Source organism: Siphateles boraxobius, unplaced genomic scaffold (assembly GCF_051911475.1).
Source record: "Siphateles boraxobius isolate OS27281-9 unplaced genomic scaffold, OSU_SipBor_1 84, whole genome shotgun sequence".
In the NCBI taxonomy this organism is placed as follows: domain Eukaryota; kingdom Metazoa; phylum Chordata; class Actinopteri; order Cypriniformes; family Leuciscidae; genus Siphateles; species Siphateles boraxobius.
The window spans coordinates 1377117-1404426 of NW_027509213.1; the positions used below are offsets into that span (position 1 = coordinate 1377117).

General features: G+C 36.5%; 2 protein-coding genes across 4 annotated transcripts; one reads left to right on the forward strand and one right to left on the reverse strand.

The window, feature by feature from the left end:
• The first annotated feature begins 1819 nt into the window (after nt 1-1819).
• Nucleotides 1820-21201, forward strand: tppp (tubulin polymerization promoting protein). Of its 2 annotated transcripts, none has more exons than XM_077221579.1 (5): nt 1820-5105; nt 10456-10539; nt 11309-11641; nt 16134-16287; nt 17586-21201. In XM_077221579.1, exons 1-5 carry the CDS (start codon nt 4999-5001, stop codon nt 17790-17792), a joined length of 885 nt encoding a protein of 294 aa, XP_077077694.1. In that variant the 5' UTR covers nt 1820-4998; the 3' UTR covers nt 17793-21201. The 2 variants fall into 2 exon arrangements, with proteins under 2 accessions (XP_077077694.1, XP_077077695.1); XM_077221580.1 differs by having other exon boundaries at nt 4942-5105; nt 10456-10585.
• cep72 (centrosomal protein 72) lies at nt 21194-26513 on the reverse strand. Of its 2 annotated transcripts, XM_077221577.1 has the most exons (14): nt 26417-26513; nt 26215-26342; nt 25573-25765; nt 25351-25465; nt 25091-25263; nt 24720-24793; nt 24562-24595; nt 23276-23419; nt 22931-23076; nt 22757-22850; nt 22494-22672; nt 21823-21949; nt 21649-21736; nt 21194-21572 (listed from the first exon to the last, which is right to left on the reverse strand). In XM_077221577.1, exons 1-14 carry the CDS (start codon nt 26487-26489, stop codon nt 21512-21514), a joined length of 1629 nt encoding a protein of 542 aa, XP_077077692.1. In that variant the 5' UTR covers nt 26490-26513; the 3' UTR covers nt 21194-21511. The 2 variants fall into 2 exon arrangements, with proteins under 2 accessions (XP_077077692.1, XP_077077693.1); XM_077221578.1 differs by lacking the exon at nt 26215-26342 and having other exon boundaries at nt 26417-26499.
• Nucleotides 26514-27310: the final 797 nt, after the last annotated feature.

The window sequence follows — 27310 nt, forward strand, 5'->3', positions numbered from 1 at the left end:
ATATATATACTGTATATAGGGCTGGGCGATATGGCCTTTTTTTTTTCACAAAAAATCTGATTTACGATTTAAATCGATTTTTTTCTCTTCCTACTTAAAATCAATCTGCAGATGACAAAGAAATTGTTCAAAACAAGTTTTAACTTTATTTTGTTTTAATATTCCCTTCTGGGATTTGATCTAGATTAAAGTGCAATCAGAAACAACAAGCCAAAAAGACAAGAGGACAGGCCCTGTCTTTGAAAACAATGAAAATGTAACATAAAATAAAATGGGTGGATTGGGATTGGGGGGATGTGTAAAAAAACAAAAAAACTTGCATCACAATAAGTGTATTGTGATTGTCAAATTATTTGGTAACTATACATAGTTTTATTAAGTTTACTGGTATGCTACTGTTTTTATTATTGCTTAACACAAATTTCACAATTTCAATTCAATCCTTGTGATTTGATTCTGATCTTGATTCAATATAAATTCCTTTGGATAAATAGGTACAGTAGATACGTTAATGTGTTAATTGTTCTCCCAACAAAAAAAAATCACCTAAAGCTGTAAACATACAGAAAGCCCTGTCAGCTGGTATTATTAAAGGTTAAAACCAACTCAAATTAAATTGTGCCGAACCTGCAGAAATTAAAAATGAATAAATAAATGAATAAATAAATGAATAAATATGTGAATAAATGTAAAAATAAATAAATAAATGACTATACTTTTATTTCCTTATTTATGTATAATTATAAGAGTAGGCCTATGTATGGTAAACCTATAGCCTATAGCTACATACAGTTAGGGCATATTAAAGGACATAAACTGTGTTATAAGATTTTGGCCTTATTGCCCATCATTTATTTCCTGCGTGACCTGTAAAATCACGTCCACAAACCTCTTTCGTATTGTCTGGTCACACCACAAGGGGTCACTGTGGCCTCAATGCTTCAACACTGCCACTCTGAGATCGATTGCTATGTCTTAGGTAAAACACGCCCCCCCCCCCCTCATTAGCATACAGAGCAATAAATGTATAAATAAATAAATGCATAAATAAATAAATGTACACATAAATAAATGTACACATAAATGCATATATACGTAAATAAATGTGAAAATAAATAAAATTGAAAATAAATGCATAAATAAATAAATGAAAAAATAAATAAATGTGTAAAAAATATAATTATACATAAATAAGATATTTATATAAATAGTATAAATAGTCATTTATTTATTTATTTTTACATTTATTCGCATATTTATCTGTTTATTTATTAATTTATTCATTTTTAATTTATGCAGGTTTGGTCCTCCATATACTTTAAGCGAAGAGGAGAGATTCGCGATTGCACTGAACACGTTTTAAGTCCAGGCATATTCTCTGAGCGAGCCCAGAGAAAATTCTTACAAGAGGAGGGTATATCTGAGAGAAAGACATTAGCGCTCGGCAGAGTAGGCTATATTCCGCTCGCGCATTACATTAATGCAGTGGTTCTCAAAGTGGGGTCCGCGGACCCCTGGGGGTCCGTGAACGATAGCCAAGGGGTCCGCGAAATAATTTATAACAGCCTACCGTTTTTCCATGACTATAAGTCATGTTTTCTTTATCATCTGAAAACTTGCTATTTATTCCAAAGTGACTTATCGGCCTAATGCATTTAATGTCAAATAATAAAAAAGTATGCTTTTAAAGGTTTCTATAGATAGATAATCTATCTATATTTCTTATGCCTGTGCGTCAAGTATTCGCTGTGTTTTGGTCGTTTTTTGGGCACGCGCGCCAGAAGGAGACAGAGACGGCAGAACCGGCATCCTGTTTTTTTTTTTTTTTTTTAAAAGGCATGACATTTTGTAGTCATTTTTAATGTACACACAAATAAAAAATTGACATTTTGCCGTTTTGAATGATGTACTCTTATCTGTATGACCATAAATAAGAGTATTCCTTTGTTTCCACTGCATAGGAAACAATCCAAGTGTTCGCGCCGGCGTCTCGCGTGCGCGCACAATAGGCTATGTCAATTCTAGCACTGCTAATTTTACATCAAAACCTATTCATTATCAAAATAAAATACTCACCGAACTTATAAAAAGTTCTGCTTAATTTAATTTGTCTGTTGTGCACTATGAAGGCAGTGACGATCAATCATTTTACCGTCGACTTGCTGTTGTTCCAATCTCATTTCTCCATAGCCTATGTGAAGATGCTGATACGTGCAGGTCTGGACCTCTGTAATTTTTTTTAATGTGTAGCCTATTATATAATGAAAGTTTTGAAATAATTGCCTAATATAAACTCTAATTTGGCGCTGCAAGGATATTAAACATCGCGATGATAAACTGACCTTCTCATCTGAGCGGTTTCAGCAGACTACCAGCGTTCGTCAATGTCAAAATGCGCATTTCCGCATGACGCTTCAGTTATTCGGTCAAAAAGTGTGAGATAAGATGTAGGCTAAACAAGATCTAGACACGTGTGAAATTAATGTGGGAAAAAATAAACCCCCTAGCAAGGTCACTTTTGGCACCTCAGTACACTATTTAGAAAACCCTGCATACGACCCTGGGTGAAGACTATTTCAAAACATTTCATTAAGCTCCCACATTAACTTCGGGCTCAGTCACTGTTATAAATATGAGGGGGTCCTTGGAAATATTTTTCCCCCGTAAGGGGTCCCTGGCTCCAAAATGTTTGAGAACCCCTGCATTAATGTACTTTCGCGCTACAATAATGCGCTCTCGACATTTGACAGGAAAATAACGCCATAGTAACAAGGTTGTGCTTTTGAGGCTCGCGCCTCATGAGGAGAAATGGAAACATTAGGTGCAGTTCACACAAAGAAACTTAATGTACATACAGCGGTTCAAAAATTCATGTGGAGTTTTTATATTTATAACATATGATAAAGTTAGCCAACACACGACCACGAGTGCTGAATGTGACACTGATTTCATATGACAGTTCAATAAACAAGTAGGCTAAATAATATCAAGTCACTTACATTTTAGACACAATATTGACTGTTTTTGTTCTATTTGAGCAGCGAAAATAGTTCAAAACAAAGATCACAGCAGAACCAAAGTGCATCTCACCGGAACACATAACCGCATTACTGAATGATTCAGCGCTTTGAATGAATCGGTTGAGTCAAAGATTCAATGACCGATTAAACAACTGCCTAATTCCTTAACAATTCAGCCGTTTGAAAGAATCATTTTAATAAATGACTCAATAACTCACTTATTAATACGGTGATCTGCCGCCCCCTACTGATGGTTTAATTTCGTGTTTAAAAGTAGGCTATCATTCTATTTGTATATTCAAAAAATAGTTAAAACAATCTCATAACATTATTTAATGCAGTTGTAATATTTCAGTGTAAATTCATTACTTTGATTGGTAATAGCCATATAGTTTCTTACTACTTCAATTGAACTCATTGAATAAATTAAAAAATTTAAAATGAAAGATGAAGCATATATTTAAACCGATTAGGGGAACATGCTCTTTATAAAGGTTAAAATATCATAAATATGCAGATTTAAATATGTAAAAGCTGACTGAAGACTGATGAGAATATTGCTCCAGGATAAATTGTATTTACAACACCAAAAAAATCCCATTTATTTTCTGGACAATCAATTTTTTACTTGCACGAGTGAATGACCGATTTACTTGTTCGAACGACAAGCACATGAAAAGCCTTAATGTTGATCCCTGAGTTATCTTTTATATAGTATTATGTTTCTGTGCCGAGCCTGAGTATAGTTTTACACATCAGCCCAGTCTATTCTGTAAAGTTAGTGATACGCCGGGTTAAGGTTTTTTTGCACATTAATCTGACAATAAATGTGGCACACCAAGTTTTTCTTATGCACACTCAGAGACGCTTTTCTGGCTATGCTAGTGATTCGAGTTAATCGATAAAATCGATTTATCGCCCAGCCCTGTATGTATATATACAGTTATATATACACTAACATAAATATGTATATACAGTACATTAACTCCTGATCAAAAAGTTTTTGGAATTCATATATATTTATTAATTATGTAATATAAGGATTATTAATAATTGAATGCCAATAATAATTAAGCAGCCAATCAGCATATTAGAATAATTTCTGAAGGAACATGTGACACTGAAGACTGGAGTAATGATGCAGAAAATTCAGCTTTGCATCACAGGAATAAATGAAACAATATACAAGGTATTTGTGCCTGACATTTCAGACTTTCAAAAATAAACCTCCTAAGAAATATTTACTGGAGCAACAGGACTGTGACAACTAGCCCCAGTCTTCTTTATTATTCAGGCGGACTATTATGTAATTCTGGTCCCTTCACTAGTTGTGTAACATTTCATGGATTTTATGCTTTATCTCACAGTGAAGAAAAGCGTTGCTGCAGGAAACAGACACATTACTGATAGACATGCAGTTTATTTAGTCATTTTTCCTGCATTCCAGCATGTTTCATCTGCATTAACAATTCAGCTTAATCTTGATTGCATTCAGCGGAAACAGCTATTCTCTACGGGGAAAACATTGTCCATGCTACTGAAGACATTGTGTTCTTGCATTTTCCTTCATTTTGATTTATTTGTTTATGTTTATTGTCAATGCAAGAATGTGAACCTTCTGTTCTACTGGCTTCATGAATAATTGATCGCTTTTAAGATGGTAATATTATGGTGTTAGACGGTAACAGAGTTGACACCTCAACTGAGAATCATAAGCAGTTGGAGACACGCCAACACATGCATGCTAAAATGTGTAAAATAATAATAAAACAAAATAATGTTCAATTTTTGTTGATGTATTTAAATGTAGATAAGTTCATAGCAAAAGTCTGTAATTCATTAATTAAATATTTTTCCTCATGTTCAGAGTCACTCACGCGGGCATATTCAGATTAAGGTGACAGCGCGCGAGCCAATCATCGCGCGGCGCCTGCTGGTCCTCGAGCGCGCTCTCCAGCGCAGCGCACACTACGCGCGGATGACAGCGAGCGTCGCGTCGCATCTCTCAAACCCTTCGGATATCTCATGTAAACATGTTCTGCTAGACACTAACAGAAATAAGAAAACGACGGAGACATCATTCAGGTAAGACTGTGTTTTGACCATTCTAGCAGCGCGTTTCTCTCATATTATCCGATTTAAACGCATTTGAAACGCAATTGATCACGAACGTGTTTATGTTTACTTAATTTTACCTAAAAAACAACCCGAGCACATTTTGTGCTTCATTTTTGACGGTTGTCACGGAAGTCCATTCGATTTGGTTTCGTTTTTGTTTTGTTGCGCAATTCAGTGCTGGTTTTGTTTTGTATTGTAATCGTCAGTATTGTTGCATGTAAGGATGCAGAGCTGCAGTTACATGCATGCGATGCACAGTGTTCATGACAATAACAATGATCACGTGTTTCATCATGATGCTCATGGTGAGTTTATATAACGCTTGTGTGATGCTGGAGATGTATAGAGCTGTTACATAAACGCCAGGAGTGTATGAGTGTCGATTAAAAGTGTAGAATCAAACGAGATCAAGAACGTAATTCTGTCTCTCTATCATTCTGTCTATGGTTTGGACTATCATTTCATCCACCATCTATCTGTCTTCTTGTCTGTCTGTCTTTCGGTCTCTCTGTCGTTTTGTCTATGGTTCTGACTTTCATTCCATCCATCCATCTATCTTTCTATATATCCATCTATCTATCTATCTGTCTGTCTGTCTATCCATCTATCCATATGTCACATAATCTGAGTGAATTTTAACATTCATTTATTTGAGGATTGTGTGGTTCAGATAAGGAAAAAGGCTTGAGGTTTTTCATTTGATCTCCCATCACAGTTGTTTTGTCCATATGTTCACAGATTAGCTACGCCTGACCAGAGGACGCAGCCATTCGCTGAGTTTGGCCCAGATTTTTCAGTTCTATGTTATGTTGTTAAAAACACTGACTTTTGACACCAACTATTACCCCAACATCCTAAACAGACATTAAAAGTCAAAGCCTTAAAACATGGCCTAGACTGTACACCTGACATGTCATAGTCTGCATCATTAATGCATTGTTGCAGAGTCAGTGTACGTAGAAATTGCCATGCTGGAGACAAATAGCATTCAGTGTGGGAGAGTGTAGGGACATGCATCGAGAAAGACATGTCTATGAATGAGGAACGGGCGGCCGGTGATGTACTGAAAGATGTAGTTGACCCGATCAGTGGCAGCAGGGTGATCTGGGGCCAGCTCTGAACGTTTGTGAAGCAGACGGGCACACGCCACACTCAGACATCATGGAGACGTGTTTGTCTGCTCTAGATTTTCTACATTTACATTTATGCATTTGGCAGACTTTTTTATCCAAAGCAACTTTCACTGCATTCAAGGTCTTCTATAAGTTGATGCATTCTCTCTAGACATTAAACAGTCAAGACATGTTTGTTATTGCATTATTTTTCAGTGGAATCCATCCCAACTGATACCAGTTTGACAGTTAACTACTGATTTACCTGTTATTATCTGTCCTCTTCCTGTTTATGCATTAAATCATATCCTTTTTCTGTGACTTCTGACAAGTCCATTCTTGTCAGTCTTTTTATGTTGCTGACATTTTTGGAATTTCGTGTTCATTTTTTGCTGATATAAATAGTTTTTTAGTTGTTGTTTAAAATAGGTCAGTTTATTGTCTGAGCTCTCATCTGTGCAATGCATGACCAGAAGGCGAATGCAAATCATCATACGCTCCACCAATCACAGATTCTCTTGAGGCCCGTGCGCATGCATAAAAGCATTTCTCCCTCTCTGACGCCTCCATCATACTCTGTTCTTTTCTCAAGTTCACAGAATTACTTTCAGCATTAGACAGCAGCAGATGTCTGTCTTGATTGCTGTGTTATAAAAGCATTTAAATTGCACTCAAAATTGCATAGTTATGGTTCCATACATCATATACAATAAACATGATGAACTAAGTGATCTCTTATTATCCGTTCAATCATTAGCAGTATCAGCTTTATTATGTTAATGATTGCAGACATTTTATTGACTGGGTGTGTTCATGTGAGTATTTAAAGGAACTCTTGTTTTGTTGACTGACATGACAAATTGACAATAGTGTACTATTGGATTTGACTGACTTTTTATATAAAACATCATTTTTATCACAGTAATTGTGTTATATATACTAACTATATATATATTTGTATATATATCACAAGATTTTAATACATTATATATATATATATATATATATATACACACACACAGACACACAATCTATAACTATACAATCTATAATATACAAAGACAATTACATTATAACAATTTTATTTAAATCACTGGATTATAAAAAGAAATGATTGTACATTGATACCCTGTGTATATGTTATATATATAATATTGCTTCATGCAGTTTGATTGTAATTATATATCCTATATTGGAATTATTTCATAAATATATAATAAATAAGTTATTTTGATAATCCAGTGATTTAAATACTTAACAAATGCAATTTGATTATTTTCTCTCTTTATTTGTAACTTGATAGAAAAAAAGCACAATATCAGATTATATTCAATGTCAAATTAATGAATGGATCTGAAATCAGTGCAGTAACACCAACCGTGAACAACTAAACTCCCAAGTTCTTCCTAGTTTTGATATTTCTATCTCGGTCACTCTTTTTTTTAGCAAGAAAGATAAGAATGTTATCTTTTATTGTCACTCTGGCCGGCTAATGCCAGTGATAGTGGCGATGTCACTGACGCGACCGTGTGTATGTAATACACTAGACCACACAATGGGCCCATAGAGCTGAATGACATGATTGAGAGTGATTCATAAAGGTTTGTTTCTTTGTTGAAAGAGAAGTAAAACACAACGCTCTTGAATAGGGACATCTTCAAGTGGATTTTGAGGGTCCTCTTGTACATTGACTGTACTTGAGGAGTTCACTTTGGCCCTACAGAGCTCTTCTGTCTGACCATAAAGACAGATTCATCTACTGTAGACCATGTGTCCAGTGTCACGGCCGTGTGACGTAACCTCTCTGTCTGGTTTGGGACAGAAGATACTGCTAGTGCCGGTCCAGACTGTGTTGTATAAAGATTGACTTAGTGGTTTAAAACATAGAAAAGAAGAGAGAGAGCTGCTTTGGCTTTGTAGAGGTGTCATGACATTGCACTATGGGAGCTTCTGGGAGGTGAGCATTCAGCATCTGTGTGAAAATGAATTGATTTGTGTTCATTTTTACAAACCTTAACAATTAGAAATGCTGTTTAATGTTGGTACCTGGACAAATGTGTGATTATGGTGCATGTGAGCAAAATCATGTGAGATTAGTCTCACATCAGCAAATTGCAGGTTATTCTGACCAAGTACCGCCCACTTAGACAGGAAGAGACCTTCTGACGTGCAAAGCGACCAATCACAGTTGGTTTTGTTTTTTTGGACAATTGTGGTTTTGAGTCTTTTGCTTTGAACTCAAGTGGTTTTTTTAATGTGAAGATCTTTCTGCACTGATCCAATCATTTACTACTTTCTTACTACATGATTCAAATCAAATGCAAAACAAACTTTTTTCTTGTGTTCTTGATGCAAATGTTATAAATAATCTAATATTTTGCTTTGTGTCTGATTTGAATCATATATATGAAGAAAGTAAATAAAGTAATTTAGGCCTAAGTTTTTTTATACATTGTAAAAATACATTTTTATTGTATTTTATTATCTTAAATCTTGCTCTTTGAAAGTGTAAACTAAATATGATCAAAACAGCGTGAGTAAGAATCGGCCCATGAGAGCATATTGAAGGGTTTGTGTTTAATTCTGGACGGTTACATCATGAAGGAAACACTTATTCTCATCCTTGTAATGTTTGACCTGAAGCAAACTGTGCTCTAGAATAACTCCTGTCATCTAGTTGTGTTTAAAGTGTAATATCATGATACTGTAGTCGTTTTCTATTACATTAATGATATATACTGTATCATGATGTAGTTATTTTTGTTGAAAACCAAAATGTTTTTTATATATTATATAATCATGAGGTAATGCCTATAATTAGTAATCCAGAGAATAATCAAATTTTTCAAACCTTTTTATTTGATTTATTTACTCTTTCTATTTGGAACTTGATGGACTGAAAAGGATCAATTGAATAAGAGCAAATTAATGAATCAAAATTAGCTTCATGTTATAAAACACTTGAGTTGAAAACAGTCAAACTAATATTATTAAGGGTTCAAGCGCGAAGCCAAAAAACTGATCGTGTCAAGTCAAGTCAAGTCACCTTTATTTATATAGCGCTTTTTACAATACAGATTGTATCAAAGCAGCTTCACAGTGATAACATGAAAATAATATAACAGAGTTTGTTTCTAAAAGAAAATTGAGTCAACGTCCACCTTAAGCAAGGCAGATCAATAATATTATTGAATATTAAATGTCCCCAACTAAGCAAGCCAAAAGCCAAGGCAACAGTGGCAAGGAACCAAAACTCCATCAGGTGACAGAATGGAGAAAAAAACCTTGGGAGAAACCAGACTCAGTTGGAGGGCCAGTTCTCCTCTGGCCAACGAAGGAACAGTGCAGCTCAAACTTTAGGCCTAGAGACTTGAAACTTGCTTAGATGGTAGTAGTCTTGCTCGCTACACAGATACAAGGACTCAGCCAAATCCACCAATAAACACTGTATTTTCCATTGAAATCCTCAGCTCAAAACAAAACGTACATCTCCAATTTCATTTACACCATTAAAATCTTTCTGCCATTTTGAATTTCCGAACTCTTCATTCGCCGTTTGTCTGATTCACTCGAAACTTGACATGCATCATATAGAGACCCCCATGGCAAAAAGTTGTTTGAAGAATTTCGATTGGTGATTCACACTCATGACGGGGACGGCAAAACTTCCAAAGTAGGCAGGGCCACTTTCACTAAAATGGCTATTACTCTTTAACGCTATGAGATATTTTCACCAAACTTGTTATACGTATCATGAGCTCATTCTGTGGTCACAAAATAATCTGCTATGATTCACCACTTGGTGGTCCTCTGCTGCCATCTACTGGCTATAATGTTAATTTTGTCATTCTACTCAGTAATATAGTTATCTTCACAGGTTTTGCTTTTGCATTCATTTTTAGACATTATAAAATCACCATTATAACATTTACAATCACGTTTTGTCAAAGTTTATCACTTCAACCTTAAGTATACGTTTTGACAATTGTGCCACATTATAATTAATGTGAAACCTGAAAATGGTGTAATACAAAGGGGTCGCCTAGACCCTAACAGCATAGATGCCATAAAGGTCTTAAAACACTTGAAACCTGTTAGTTGCTACTTGCAGCTATATTTATTAATAGTATTCCTATTTTGCTTTGCTCTTTGCGTTTAACCAGTTAATATTTATGTGCATTACAAAACTAATATTGTCATTTCAGCTGCATCAAGAAGCAAGAGGAGCGAGTCAAAGAGAGCAACACTGACGTGGAACCCGAGCACTGGAGGGGCAGCAGAGGGCAAAGGTCAGACTAGAGATGCTAAGCTATGTCAGACTTCTACACAGTAAAAGTATGTATTTCACTGGTGATATGGAAATACATGCTCTTGAGTATATCTAAGATAGTATGCTGAAAATAAGTGCAAACATAAATTGAATTGGCCACAACATGAATAGCCTATGTCATTTTGGTGATCAAAGATGAGTTTTAAGGCATACAATTATTGACTACAGGGGGACTTTAAAGTTTATATAATATAGTTTAGAAATTATGTGAATTAAAATACATTTCATGTATAAGTAAATAAATGAAATACAAATAAACAATAAATAAAATAAATAACAAATAAAAAACAAGTGGCATTTCAGACATTGATTATTAATATAATCTAATGTTCCTGAAATCTCAGTTGAAAATTAAGCAAGATGGGCTTAACTGATTTTGGTTGGGTAATGCTGAACTGTTTGTGGACTAGCTGGGTCAACTGGTTACTGATGCAGCTTGATGAGCATAACCATGATCAGCATGAATATATTCCCAGCATGGAAATATATTCACAGTGTAACATATTACACTGTTCATAACATGAACAGTGTAATATGTATATATAGACATACTACGGTATATAGACATAAAAAGTATTTAGACACTTAATCATGTCTAAATGTCTTTGCATTAGATTCAACCTATCAAAGCAAGTGTCATTGATTATGAAAAAAGATGCACAAACACGTTTTTAATTGCGATAATATTACCAGTAATATTAACCATTAAAATTCACGTTCTTCACCAGCAACATGGAGGAGTTTAAAGTTCAGACCGCCAAACATCCGGTACCCAACAGTTCACCCATGAGGCCGCACAGTGAGCAGTCGAAGGAACAAGCAGCCAAACGCCTGTCCACCGCATCCAACGGCACGAGCGATGGAGGAGCGGGCTGCAAAACGCCCGTGGAGATCACTGCGCTGGAGGAGTCATTCCGACGCTTCGCCGTTCACGGAGACACGCGAGCCACCGGGAAAGAATTGAACGGCAAGAACTGGTCCAAACTGTGTAAAGACTGCGGCGTCATCGATGGCAAGAGCATCACACTCACAGACGTGGATATAGTCTTCTCTAAAGTCAAGTATGCCATAATCAGCACCACTTTTACACATTTAAGAGTTACGGAAGTAAAAGTACCATTCATATTCTACACAGAGAAATCGATTTTTAATGCAAAAGGCCCGTTCACATCAAGGTCGTTAACTTAAACAACAATGATAAAGGTATAGTTTATAAAATCATTCTAAATATAAAAGAATAGCAGAGTCCACAACACAACTATAACCGCACAGTTGAACTATATTGTTGGAATCACTTTCGGAATGATTTTTTCCAGGTGATAAAAATATCAACAGCCAATCAGAATCCATCCTGCTTTAAAGCGCTTGTGCATTTAAAGCTGCATACAACAAAACTGCTGCATGCTCTTATAAACAGCATTATTTGGCGTTGGTGTGGATGCTAATATAGTTGTCTTTGTAGTTATCGTTCTTGGTGTGAATGTGCCTTAAAAGGGTTCTTGATGCAAAGCTAATGATTGACTTGATACTCACAGTGGCCCTCATTTATCATAAGTGCGTACACCAAATTTCCAGCGTACACCCAAAACCACGGTGACTTTGAGATTTATCAATATGGACGTTGGCGTACGGCACGCTCAAATCCTACGCCAGCTCAGGAGGTCGTGTACGCAAGTTTTGAGTTAGTGCGGAAATGCGCAGAAAAACAATTCCTAACACCACAAAACGCACTGACAAACTAAAAGATATGATATATTATGACCCAATGTAAAAAACAACAACAACAACATAGTAATTATAAACTTCAGTGTTTATATTTGTGCAAAATGGACTTCAATGTTTAATTTGTGTGACTTTACCAAAGCATTTGATTTGTAGCCATATGTATTCCTTCAGTTGCGAGCCTGTGTGCTTTACCCTGACGTTTCAAGGTTAGGCCCGGCGGGTGCCCACAGACTGGGTTCGGTAATGAAAGGCTTTCAATGACCAAAAAATAATTCAGACTGAAAAAATAATAAATACATTATTCTTCTTTAAAATAATAATAATAATACAGATAATAATAACGACGTTCTTCTTCTAAATAACAATAAGCGTCATTAATAATAAAAATCATAATAATAAGAAGAATATTACAAATTGTCATGCAATTATTAATGTGAATGAATGGTACTCCACATCACATCATCATCATCACTATTGTACACCCCAATACATGTGACGTGATTCGAAATATGAATGCTAATTGTTTCAAAAGACGTGCTGTAAAATAATGCATTGTGATAGGTCATTTCGGCTCCACGTCGGAGAAGTTTCTCTTCTGTGCCGTCTTCAGTGTGTACATGGCGTAAAATGGGGGCGTGGGGGAAGCGGAGACTTGAATATATAGGGGCGTGTTATTCTAATGACGATCGTTTTCAGCCGCAGGATTTATCAAGGGCAGGTATTGCGTACACCTGGATTTCAAAGGTACGCACAGCTTCATAAATCAGGCGGTGAGAGGAGTGTAAGCATAATCTAACGCCAACATATACGCCCGTTTCTACGCAAGAATGATAAATGAGGGCCAATAAGAGGAACATACCAATCTGAACTGATGAAATATATATACAATTAATTTCCATCTGTCTTCTTGGATCACTCACTTTGAGTTTGATGCAGTGTATCCTGGGATTGCATTGTCTATGAAGGCACACATGCTATGCTTAGATTTTGGCTAAAAAGTTGTGCCTCAAATGCTCACGAGGGTCACGATTACGCTGTCAAGCAATTGGATTTTCTCGCAGACATCTGGTATAGTGTGATGCATGCATGAAAACAGCAAAAACACTTACGAGATCTGATTTGGGCTGCAATCAAATGTGGTTCTTTAATTTAAAAAAATCCATGTCCTGACCCCTTTAAATGAGGAATATTATGACATGTTCCTTCATTCCCAGAAAAAATACTCAAGACTACAATGGAGACATTTCTGTTCCCGCTGGAAGAACATTTTTCATGCTCAAACAACAACATTAAGAAAATAAAGTTTAAAATGTTTTTAAAAAAGCATAATAGGGCCCTTTTAACAACTGGGATAAAAAAAATGCATATGTGTCAAAATATTAGATTGGTGCAATAGGCTTTAAAGTGTAGGAGTGTAACTGATATTTTCTGTAACAGCAACATATTTGCCTTTAATCATTGCATTAATTTAATTGCATTCAATATCATGCATATTTCTGAATATTCAGTGAAGACGAGTTGTGCTGTGTTGATATTTCTCAGGCTCATCCCCCACAGCCACAGGCCATGATGGCTCATGCTGAATAACCCTGATGACTGCAGGACAGAAAGAGTCATCGCTGCTTCAATAGGGACAGATTTTAACGATGTGCCTTTAATATAGAGCGCCGTAGACACACTGATCCATTCAGATTGAGATGTTTAGAAAACACTGCTCGAGGAGGAGAAAGAATTTATCAAAATCTTTGTACTATTTATGCATTGAGGAAATTCTCTGCCTTTTATCGAGATTCGTTTCACCCAGACTCTGAACAAGAGACAGAACAAGACACGTGAGCCAGAAAGAGCGAATGCAAGCAATTATGCTGGCACGCTGTGTGTTAACATTTAAAAGAAAAGTCCAACCAAAAATTTAAATTCTGTCATCATTTACTCACTCTTATGTCATTCCAAACCTGTATGCTGTTATTTTTAAACATTTTCATGCAGCTCTTTTTCATAAACCATCTGTAAAACTCCAAAAAAGACAAAAAAAAAACATTCAAATATAATGAAAGTAGTCCAGACAACTCTTGCGTTATTTTCTAAGTCTTGTAAAGTAAGCGAGCAAAATACAAGTTACTTCATTTAAATATGTTAATAATTTTATTTTATTTATTTTACGTTTATATGCTTGAGCCCGAACACATGTGCGTCAGTGTGTGTGTGAGTGTGTGTGAGTGTGTGTGTGTGTGTGTGTGTGTGTGTGTGTGTGTGTGTGTGTGTGTGTGTGTGTGTGTGTGTGTGTGTGTGTGTGTGTGTGTGTGTGTGTGTACAGAGGATCAGGCCAAAAATCAGGATTGAGCTTAAAAGGGACGCTGGAGTTGATCAGCATCACAGAACTAAAGACACGTGTTTCCTTTAATCAGTGCGGCCCATGACAGATTAAAGCCCCTCATGAGTGCCGATTAATCTTAATGATGCTCGATAAAACCTTGCTGCATTTAAAACTGCAGCACAGCAGTGCAAACACTACAGAACTCCCCTGTTCAGCACATTATAGACAATGAATTCTTCAAGTGTTTTTGTGTTAAAATGTTTCAATAAAAGCTAGTCAAAAGTTCAGCATAGAATAATTTCTGACGGATCATGTGACACTGAAGACTGGAGTAATGATGCTGAAAATTCAGCTTTGATCACAGGAATAAATTACATTTTAAAATATATTCACATAGAAAACAGTTATTTTAAATTGTAATAATATTTCACAATATTACTGTTTTTACTTTTTTAATCAAATAAATGCAGCCTTGGAGAGGCTTCTTTCAAAAACATTTAAAGTCCTTTTGACCGTTAGTGAATGTAAGGTTAAATATGGCTATTTATGAGTATGTATGCATGTAAATATGAAAGCATTCAGTGCATACTCATAGTTTAGAGAGGGAACAGCGCTGAACTTCTTAGCTGACATTAGGCAGCAGTGAACAGTCGGAGCGCTGAAGGATCGCACAAACAAAACAAAGTCAAATTAATTATAAAGCCAAAGAGGCGTGTTTACCAAAGCTTGTTGCTATGACAGCAGGTTGCTGGGGGAGACCACAGGCTTTACAGGGCTTTGTTTAGGTTCTTAGTCACCATGGTAAAACTGTTTGTGTTTCTGTTACTATGCACTGTTTTACCGTGGAAATGAGCAGCGCCACATTGGCATTGAACATTGTTGCTTTATGGGCCCGAGTCAAAATGTAAATCCTGCTTTAAGCTCAGATAAATCAATTATTTCTGCTGATTTTGGTGACCAAGCACAGAACCAAAACTGTTTATCATACAGAAGTAAATGAAAGACCGTCGAGTTTGATTGGACGCTTGGCCCTTGACAGCAACAAATAAGATATGATAAGCATCTCGTCCTCTTTAAAAGTTGATTAAAAGTGAATTTGAGTTTGCTGGCCGTGTGTAATGACCCAAACGCTGGAGTCCTCAGAGTTGACATGTTTGTGTTATCGCACACAGCTGTTTACACTGCGTCTGTTCAGACGGGGAGCATGCCGCACTTTCAGGGGCCTTTATCGAGGCAGTTACCACGTAAACTTAAAAGTATATTTCATCCATTTACTCGCCCTCAAGATGTATTATTCTGATGGTAAGCAGAAGAGGTTTGGAACACGATATTTTCATTTGCATGTGTCTCTCTCGGCCAATCAGATCTAAAGCATTCCTCGTGTGTTTACAGAAGCTCTTTTAATCAGGTCTTGCAGGTTTGTGCCTCGCTATGTGTTTATATTTGATGCCACAATATATACTGATGAATTTATCGTCTATTTGTCTTTGCTTTATGTAATTGTTTTCTAGGAACAAATCTGGCCGCACTATTACATACAGCCAGTTCAAAGAAGCGCTGGTGGAGCTGGCCAGGAAACGCTTCAAAGATAAGAGCAGCGAGGACGCCGCAGAAGAGCTTCACAAACTGATAGAAGGAAAATCCCCCGTTATATCTGGAGTCACGGTAAAGCCCAGAGCAAAAGTGCTGTTCTTTCTCTAAATCAATACACTTTATATTCAAGTTCAAGTTCATTTTATTTATATAGCACACTTTATAGCAGTCACTGACTGACCAAAGTGCTTTACAGAACTACAAAATTAGAAGACACCAGCGCCCTGAGTAGTAGCACATCATAGAACAGTACAAAAAGGTTAAGAACAGCTTAAAACTGTAGACGTCCAAGCAGTCTCGGAGATTATCAGTAATAGAAAATAAAAACAGAAAAGACAGTATTCAGAAACTTTGAAATACTAGCCCTTCTCGTGTTCATTGCCTCTTTAAGATGAATTCCTCACTTGTAATAATAGTATCCTGCTTTCAGTATCCTGAACATGCAAATGTGTTGTTAAATGAATAAAATATTAAATTAAAATCTCAGGGGGAATATTTTAGATTAAAGGGGTTCATTTGTGAATCCTTGCTGTAGTATATGGATGAAATCTACTCACTTATTTCTTTGATAATTTATTTTAAATGTACAGTATGTGAATAATTAGTGTTTAAAGTTAAACAGCTTAACTGTCTGCTGATTTCTAAATGTAATAATAGTGGTGATTTTGTGAGTTATCTTTGAATTAAATTAATTCTTTTATTCCACAAGGACGCATTAAATTGATCAAAAGTGACAGCAAAGATTTCTGTTGCAAATAAATGCTGTTCTTTTGAACTTTCTATTTATCAAGTAATCTTGAAATAAATGTATCGGGGTTTACACAGTTCAGTATCAGAACTGTGTTTAACATTGTTAATAATCATAAATGTTTCTTGAGCAGCAAATCAGCATATTATAATGATTTCTGAAGGATCATGTGACACTGAAGACTGGAGTAATGATGCTGAAAATTCAGCTTTTTATCACAGGAATAAATTACATCTTACAATATATTCACATAGAAAACAGCTATTTTAAAATGTAATCATATTTTACATTATTACTGTTTTTATTGTATTTTTGATCAAATAAATGCAGCTTTGGTGAGCAGAAGAGACTTCTTTTTAAAAGCATTACAAATCTTAAAGCAAACTTTTAAATGGTATTGTACATGTTTAAGTTTTCACAATATACTGTAATCTTGTTCTTCCAGATCCATTGTTTTAAATGTCAGAAAATGTTTAATGTATACTGACGGCACTTTAGAGGAATAATACTCCCAGAAAAACTACATAAAAAATCAAATAATGAGATGACTAAATGAAGACAGATTTGATGATGTTTGGGAGAACTGTTCCTTTTCAAAGTTTCTTTCTCTTTCTCGGCACAGAGAGCCGTGGCTTCTCCGACCGTGTCCCGTTTGACTGACACCACCAAGTTCACCGGATCGCACAAGGAGCGTTTCGACGAGACGGGTCGCGGGAAGGGGAAGGCGGGACGCGTGGAAGTGGTGGACACGTCCGGATATGTACCTGGATACAAGCACGCAGGGTCATACGAGAAGAAGATTCAAAAACCTCCACAAAAACCCATTTGAGATTCTCCATCCAGCAGTAAACGCGAAACCCAACTCTAAAGCACAAAGGGATCTTTTTCATTTTCCAATTGAGGTTACGTCTTTTTTTCTGTGAATAACATTGAGTTTATGTTCCTCTTCCTTTAAGTGTTTTATTACTTTTAACTGGAACGCTGTTTACATCCAAACACTGACGAAACCAGCTGGTACGTTCCTAACAAACACGATGATGCCAAAAGAAAGACAATATTGCACGCTGTATTAGTGTTTTTCGCAGATAATCTGTCGTAAATATTGACATGAAATGCATATATGAATATTTGGCATTTTTGGCTTCTCTTATGATGTAATAGAGTCAGGCCTGAAATATAAATTACACGCAAACGCTTGAGCAATGCAATGCAAGTGCATTAACCCATGGGAAAGTTTCCTTCAAATGTTTGTGCCATTAATCAATTTGCATTATGAAAGCACAAAGAACTGAGCTTGCAAAACTAGAGCTGTGGTCACGTATTTTATATTTTCCACTTATATTTTAATGCATTTGGCAGATGCTTACATTGCATTCAAGGAATAAATTTGGTCCATTCATGCATTCCCTGGAAATCAAACCCATGACGTTGCTAGCAGCATGCTTGTAAAGTATGTTTCGGGCCTAAGTTAGAAAAAAAACATTTAACTTTTTTTAACAGACTTATATTTAAAGGGTCATGACATGGATTTTAAAATGTTCCTTGAAGGTTCACTTAAAATGTTAGTTTTTTGCACAAAAAACAAGTATATATGCGGAAAAACGATTTTTTTCAACCTTCATTCTGATCCTGTCTGAAATTAAAGCGTGGCTCCTTTAAGGCTTGTCAGTAAACGCATTATAATTGGCTAACGTCATTGCATAGGAAACGGTATCAACGCCCACTTGCTATTGTACGTGAGATTTTGAACATTATCATTTACAGAACATTTACAGACAAAGCATTATGAAATAACTGACTTATGTTTTATGATGCAGCTGCTGTCAGATCCAGTACAGTTGTCGCTTCATCTGTCACAAAAGTTTCTCTCCATTACACTGCGCCTCGCTGACTCAACAAAATGCTCCGTACAAACATATAATCCTCCAATCCGATCCGGGACGCCATTAAAATAAACCATCCATGCTACGATCCTCCTGAAGTCTGGAAAAATGGAAACTGAACACGCATCTGTATACTGAATCCAGTGTCAATGATTATAATGCCTGTGTTTGCTTTTGACGCGACACTCACATCCAGTGTAGGCAAATGTCAGCCGTTAAGCGACTTAAGGCAAGTGGGCGGGGCCTATGGTGCGATGATGTATAATTATTCGTCGATGTCTTGTCGATGCTCTGGAGGCGGGCATATGCAAATGTATTTGCCTGTTTGATGTCACAGATCCCTCATTATTCAAACCAGCCGTTTTGGAGCATGATTAAATGCTTAGTTTATAATGAGGAGCATGATTTAAACTATGAAACTTGCTGGATGTTTACTTTTTCAAAGACCTCTTATATGTAAAAAAAACAAAAAAAAACAAGGCAAATTTGATTTCTGATGTCATGACCCCTTTAAGTAATTTGGATGCATTCGTGGCTTTAAAAACTGACTTGACTTTTTTTTCTTCTGCTTCCCCATCTAATTTACCTGTACAAGATCATCTAGATTTAAAATTGATTCTCTTTGCATTTCATGTAAATTTTATACACATCTCTATGATCTAAAACTGAATGCAAAAGTCCAACCATCATAAATTGTTGTTTGATGCATAAAGAATTGACCGCTGGTGCTCAAGATTGTATATCTAGTTGTTTGTTCGATGTTTTTGTAGGTTTGACAAGTTAATGGCATAACTGTATTTCTGATTCTATAATGGCATAATATGAAACACTGCCTGTGTGTTTTTAATTGTGGAATGATTATATTATGTAAAAGGAAACACCATCAGCAAAAGGTTCAGGATTTTCTTGTCATTTCCCTATTTGCTCTGTATTACAATACCTTTTACCAACATTATCATACCTCAATACAGACTGAATAATGTCAAACCAGCAGGGCTTAATGTCCTTTCAAAACTCCTCTGTGTATCTTAACTAAGAGCTAAGAGCAAACAGAAATGTCAAAAAAAAAATAGAAGTTTCTAATGATTTTAACATGTATAATCAGACTTACACAGAACCTGCAGCGCTGAATCAGAACAGTTTGTTATTCGTTTATGAATTATTTTGGCTAATCTGATTATCTTTCTGCCTACTCTAAGCTCTTAATTAGCACATTTTACCATATTTAAATCCATTATGCAGATTAAATCAGCATATAAAACACGATTAAGATTGCAGATTCTGCCTGGGCCTGTTTATCAGCAATACATCAACCTGCAAATGCGGGTATTAAAAGGAAGTGTTGTATTTTGCTGTGGATTTTAGTTTGAAAAGCTCTGTTGTTGTATTAAACATGTCGTATCAAGGCACTTTGCTGTTAGTGTTTCTGCCTACAGAACAATGTTTACAAGAGAAGTGACATGCTGTAACTAACGCTGGCATGGCATAAGACTAAATGAATACATTCCCTTTACCATAACTAGTGTTCTGAATTATTTATAAACGCACTGCCATCTGAACACACTGGACAAGATCCAACCTTCAGGGTTCCCACACTTCTGACCAATGAATTTCACTGACTTTTCCATGGACCATTCCAGTCGTTCTGTGAAACTGGATGTGGATTTTATTTTTAAATGACTTTTAAATCACTAATGAATCATTCAAACGTTCCAGAGACTATATACAAACGACTCAAAAGAATGATTCGCTCACAAATCGGACCTCACTATGGCTTGTGAACAAGTTTTACTCAATGCCAAAGCAATATTTATTAGCTAATTTAATAGTTTAATTTTATCTCTAGTAAAATCTATATTCGTAATATACAATTTCAAGACTTTACGACGACTTTTCCAGACCTGGAAAACACAGATTTAAAATGTCTTGATATTTTACATGATTGTGGGAACCCTTTGTAACAGATATTGTCCATGTCTATGGAGAGAAGGGACGAGTGAGAGTGTACAGTCATATTCTTCTACAGAACATCTATTTTCAGATAAGAAAAGTGGCTATGGATCATAAATGTCAAGCTCTCCTGCAGGTTCTGCTCAGAAAGTGACTCATATTTATGATAATAAACCACAGTATACATGTTGACGTATTTAACGTATGATTTTAATGTTTTGTGTGCTTAATGCCAAATACTGTTAACCATCCATTTTGAGGAACAAAACTGTCTTATTTTTAAATAATGTTTTTTAATGTTCTATCTACAGTATCCTGATATGCATGTCATATGGTGGTGGTAAAATGATTTTAACGTGTAAGTGTTTTGTAGCGTCGTATTGAATAAAAAACAAACTGCCTGTCTCTTGTTTATTTCATTTATCCACATGAAAGCTCAAAGGAATGGTCTGTATATACAAAACACTTGCCTTGAATACTATCTCTGGTCGAACAAACACATTTGCACACAAGATGTGAATATGTGATTGATTCTTGGATGTAGGAATGTACAGAGAACGCATGAAAGAGCTGAGACTGTCTACATAAGACAAAAGGCTTTTACAAAAAGAGGTATCAACATGTTTCAAAGGACAGAGTTACAATAAATTAAAACTTTCTCTATAAATGCAGAAGTCACACTGTCTATTGGAAGCACCTTCTTCATTTGTACCAATCAGCTCATTAGTGCTTCTTCCAACTGCTCAAGCAAACGCTCATTTCTGGCTATCAAAGACCTGCAAAAAGAAAAAAAATGAACACAATTTTTGGGGTTTTACAGCTGTGTTGCATTGGGATCACCTTGACACACACCTGTAGCTCTCATGGGGGTCATTCGCTCCATTTCCATCTTGACTTGTATGACTTTTCACATTCAACTCCTCAGGGACTGACTGCTCTCCTAAAAAACCACCAGCACAAACATTATCGAACACGTTTTATTTCAACAACTCTCATTTTGAAAACTTGTAGTATTGAGGTACTAACCTCTGCTCTCCATGTGTGTTTTTTTCTTCAGGTGAGAGGACAGCAGCTTCTTTTCTACTTTGATAAGCTGTTTCTGTAAAGACACATTTTCCTCCAACACATTCTTCAGCTGCTCATTAAGGGCTGCCTGCATTAAAAACAAGTGCAGAAATATGACGCGTGAAGAATGAAAAATTAAAGCTCTCGTCATTATTTACTTCCAAAGAGGAAAAAAAGGACAAAAACACCAAGGGCCTTATGAATAAAACTAGTTTTACTACGCATAACCTCACTTCGCATTTAATTTCCATATGGATATTCCCATCCGCGTGATACTACCCTGTTAACGGGTAAACACAGGTAAAATGGGCATAAAAAATAGGTTTAAGTCGCATCGAAGAGTCAAAAATTTATTATATTAAATGTAAAAATGTATTATATTAAATGCAAAAGGATGCCATAATACAGAAACTGCAAAATTCTCATTGGGGCATCAGGGTCATAAAAATAAAAAATAAATGGGTTGAGAAGGAAATATATTAATTTAGAAACAGTGACACTGATATAGAGAATAACTCCCACTGGAGGGACTTTGTTACACACTAAAGAAAGTTGAAAGTGTGAAAAAGCATAATAGGACCCCTTTAAGACAAAACAACTCAAAGCTGCACGTCTGACTGAAATAATCTTACGATGGACTCCTGCGCCTGCTGAAGCTGAAGTGCCAGTTCTTCAATCTCAGACTGATGTTGTTCCTCCTGTAGTTTATTCCGAGCGTTCAGGGCTTTGAGCGTCTCTTTTAAAGTTTGGATCTCCTGTTCTCCTCCCGAAACATCCTGCTCCATCATGCTGAGGATCTGAACCATCTTCACTGGACATCACCGACAGAAAGCACTGGATTAGTGGGAATAGTTTACCAGTTATAGACTGGTCTTTTATGGAGAGGATCACTTACTGAGGAACGTCCTGTTTTGTTGACTCTCCTCCTTCCCAGACCAGAGCTCCTCCATCATGCTGAGGAGCAACTCCATGGGCTTCCTGTAGACACCCTGATTCAGATCAATGAAAAAGTGAACAGTCAGGTCTGTTTGAGGAGTTGCATCTTAGAAAATCAGAGACCGTTACTGACCTTCCGTGGTTTGCGTGTTCTCTCTGATCCCGACGGGCTTCTATCTGAGGTTCCTGTGATCCGGTAGGTCAATCTGGGAGGATGCACGACCGGATTTGATCTGTCTTGATGTTGGTTTTGCCATTTAATGGCTGTGCAATCATGTTCTGCAACAAAATAATGTGAATTATTTCTATTTACATTAACATTTATGCATTTAGCAGATGCAAAGCGACTTAAAATAGAGGAATAAAAACTTTTAGTCACAGAGAAAAATAATCGTAATATGCAATATCACGTTTATTAGACAGCTTATTTAATTAATTTAAACGTGAACAGTCTGGAACTAAACTAGTATTGAAGTACCCTGTGAAGCCGACCGCACGTCTGTAGGATGTGGTGTGAAGATGTGTTCTCCTCGAACTGTCCCGTGAGTCAGACTCCTGACTGAATGACGGCTCTCCACGATGGGGCTCACAAACGTGACTCTATGAGAACGAACGGGAGCCTCTAATGGTGTAAATCCGAAAGAAAGAAAAGATGATTCCACAGCAATATTGACAATACTGAGTACAGGGGTCGGACATGAATGTGAAACACCTGGTTTTAGATCACAATTATTGATTAGTATTGGTGTAGGGCCTTGATTTGCGTCAATACAGCATCAATTTATCTTGGGAATGATAGATAGAAGTCCTTCACAGTCAGAGGTATTATGAGCCATTTCTCTTCCAGAACAGTGTCCAGAACATGTGATGCTGGTGGAGGAAAACCTTTTCTGACTCGCTCCTCCAAAATACCTCAATAATATTCAGATCTGGTGACTGTGCAGATCATGCGAGATGTTCAGCTTCACTTTCATCTTCATCAAACCATTCTGTCACAAGTCTTGCTGTGTGTATTGGTGCATTATCATGCTGATACACGGTTTGAACATCAGGTGTTCATGATCCTCCAGAATGGTTCTGTAGTCGTCGGCAGTGACGTGTCCATCAAACACAGTCAGGATTGTCATGATATTGCAGCTCAAAGCATCACTGATCCACCCGTGCTTCACTCTGGGCAGCAACAGTCCGGGTGTTCAGTCTCTTTAGGGTTTCTCCACACCGTAACACACACACGGATGTGGGAAAGATAATGAAGGTGGACTCGTCAGAGAACGATGCGTGTTTCACATCGTCCACAGTTGGGCAGCTGTGGTTTTATGTTTTTGTTTTATACGATCCGGGTTAGTACCTGGACATCAGAAGCTTCCTCTTGCGTCGACAGTCACTCCTGTAGGATGTGGTTCGTCCTCTGTGGTTTAACGCCGACATTACCCTGGATAATACACCTCTCGATACACAAAGACTTGCTGTCCTGATCACAGAGGAGCCAGAGACACACACCAACAATTTGTCCTCTTTTCAACTCTATGTCTCCCATTATATTGTGTGGATTGCAGTATTTGATGTACAGCTGTGCTATTGCTCTGCTAATTCAACCTTCACACTCGGCTCTTACTGATGAATGTAAATCAGTGGAGATACAGGTGTGAAACCTCCAACACTATATTGGCCAGTGTTTCAGTGTCATTGTCAAACCCCTGTACAGTAAAAGGTTAAAAAGCAAATCACTTGCACAACAAAAGTGGAATAACAAAAAATATTTACCATTCTTAAAATCCGAGCCCTTGGGAACAGATTCCTACATGACAGACAGACAGACAGACAAATAAATAAATAAAAATTTATATATATATATATATATATATATATATATGATAACTGAAATAGTAATTGCTAATAATATTGAATAGACGCAGATGCACCTGATTTTGTTTTGGCAACCTTTCACAATCAGAATCATTGATTAAATGTATGATATCAGATTCAGATGGATTTTCTAAAAAATTTTTTAAAAAGACAGAGAAAAAGAAAAACAATTGCCAATTACAAGCATAGACAATATGTAAACAAACAGTAAAGTTTTACACTCGTGCATTAAACATGATAAAGCACTGGTATGCGATTTGTATATATTATTTCTCTGTATGGCTGGGTGATGTATTAAATATTACTGTAATAACTATATATTGGAAATAAATACTGTTTGTCTTTCAGCTGCAGCAGACTATACTGATAAAGCAAATTATATATAGAGTGTGGTAACTGATATAATATAGACTAGAGTGTGAATAACCTTGTAACAGATGAGGGCTGCACTCGTTCTCAAAGCGGACGGAGAGAGTTTGAGGTCTCTTGCTGTTCCAGGTCTTGCTAGAAACATCATTGAGTGCAGCTTCCTCATTCCCCTCTAGAAGCGACAGCGTCTTCATCACCTTCTGCATCGCTTTTATTCTGAGCTCACTACTTCTGCAAAACAGTGCTATTATCAATGACCGCTGAAAACTACCTTTTTAATAGTTTTAGTTTTGGTTAACAATAACAGCACTGCAATACCTGCAAGTTGTGTCTTGTATTAAGACATGTTTCTTATGATTAGTGTCTAGATTTGCCTCTGATGAGAAATGCATGAGAGCCGCCTTTCTTTCTCTGTCTCGCACTGGATAATCATCTATAACAGAGAGAAAAACAACATTTACACTTTCAAAACATTGATTTGCTTGATTTGGGCATCCCAGTCAGCCCGACACAGAAACACAGAGAAAAGAGATGATGTACCGAGTTTACGGAGTTTGGTCATTGCGTGGACCAGGTACAGACGGTAGTGCGGGTGTCTCTTGACCACAGGATTCAGCCGTAAGTCCAGTTCCTTCAAATTCTGCAGCTTGTGCAGGGAAAAGACGTCCTGTAGAGACGCCAGTCTGTTGTAGTACAGATTCAGTCTCTCCAGCATTTCCAAACGCTCAATCCCCTGAAATATCAGCATGACAGATATGCAACAGTGTTCACCTTTCTGTACGTTTAGATTTACTGCCAGTGGTTCCTAAAAAACAAGTACTTTTACAGTCAATTAGAATTCACTCACTCACACACACACACAGACACACACACACACACACACACAGACAGACACACACACACACACACACACACACACACACAAATATATATATTATAAAAACAAATGTTTATGTTGATTAATCGTGATTAATCCATTTGACAACAATATATATATATATATATTTGAATAAATTATCTACATTAGCTACTGATGTTTCTATAATATACCATAATCATTAATGTTATTATAATGTTCATGAATTAAAAAGGAAGTTATAAAGTGTAACAAATGCAAATGACTAGGCTAACTGTTGATGTTGTAAACTATATTAATATTTATTTATACATGCTGATCTTCACCTGAACTGTAACCAGTGCATTATGTGAAAGGTCCAATGTTTTCAGACGCACAAAGTTTTTTAGGGATGTTCCTAAATGAAAGATTTTCCCTTCATATGTTCCTGGAAGAGTCAATGATCGCACATCCGCTGCAATAAATTATTTAAAATATTAGTTATATATTAGACTATATAATGTAAATAACTCTATATTTTTTGTTTACCTAAGCAACTGTGTTGAAGGTTCAGTTTCTCTCTGATCCATTGCTCTGTTATGGTCAAACCGTCTACCGCCATTGTTTTGAAGCTTTAATTCACACTGCGCATGCGCACTGCGCAGTATAAAGTGTGTAGAGAATGACTGGCTTATGAATATTAAATACGCAATGCGACGCAGTCCCGCCCACCTGATTTATAACAAACAGAGCCGTTGAAAGAGTCTGTTGGTGAATTAGCCAATCAATATTGGGTAAAAAATTACCTCATAAATATTAATTAGGCATCATTTTTGAACGTTGGAGGGTTACCGAGCAACAACAGCCACTAAGATTAATCTTTCGAGGAGGACGCCGTAACACTAAGTTACACCAGAAATATATTTCATCAACGGACAGTTTGAACTTTGAAGTTATGGAAATATTCATTTAACAGATCGGGATTGCGCTGGTAAAGTGCTCAACTGAGAAAGTTTGTAAAGAAATGTTTGCGTATCACCCTCTGGTGGCAAAATAACGCCAACGCGGTAGCCGAAACAAACCACAAATAATTACTTCTATTTAACACGAAAATTGTAACTCAGAGCATCCATTTAACAAAACATTTTCTGTTTTCGATATATGAATGAGATGCGTGATCCTCAAAGACAAGCAGCATGCTTTTAAAACAACTGGATGTGAACATGTATCAATATATTATATAATTTGGATTATTAATATGTATTTTGATTCTCAAAACGGTATGAAAATGTAAAGAATATCAAACATTGCCACCCATTTCCTCTGTGTAATATTGTTTTACCACAAGGAGCGCTAAACGGCTCAGATAGCCGAATCCCATAATGAGCCACATTCAATTCTCCGCACGTTTTGTATTATTTTATAGTCTAAAAGGTAGCCTAT

What these genes read in the sequence shown, in the direction of transcription:
- tppp (XM_077221579.1), top strand. Translation starts at nt 4,999, where the DNA reads ATGACAGCGAGCGTCGCGTCGCATCTCTCAAACCCTTCGGATATCTCA. An exon ending in AGGGGCAGCAGAGGGCAAAG is followed by an intron (nt 10,540 to 11,308) that starts GTCAGACTAGAG and finishes GTTCTTCACCAG; the next exon opens with CAACATGGAGGAGTTTAAAG. An exon ending in CCGTTATATCTGGAGTCACG is followed by an intron (nt 16,288 to 17,585) that starts GTAAAGCCCAGA and finishes TTCTCGGCACAG; the next exon opens with AGAGCCGTGGCTTCTCCGAC.
- cep72 (XM_077221577.1), bottom strand. Translation starts at nt 26,489, where the DNA reads ATGGCGGTAGACGGTTTGACCATAACAGAGCAATGGATCAGAGAGAAA. An exon ending in ACAAAACAGGACGTTCCTCA is followed by an intron (nt 22,673 to 22,756) that starts GTAAGTGATCCT and finishes GGTGATGTCCAG; the next exon opens with TGAAGATGGTTCAGATCCTC. An exon ending in GACCCCCATGAGAGCTACAG is followed by an intron (nt 21,573 to 21,648) that starts GTGTGTGTCAAG and finishes TTCTTTTTGCAG; the next exon opens with GTCTTTGATAGCCAGAAATG.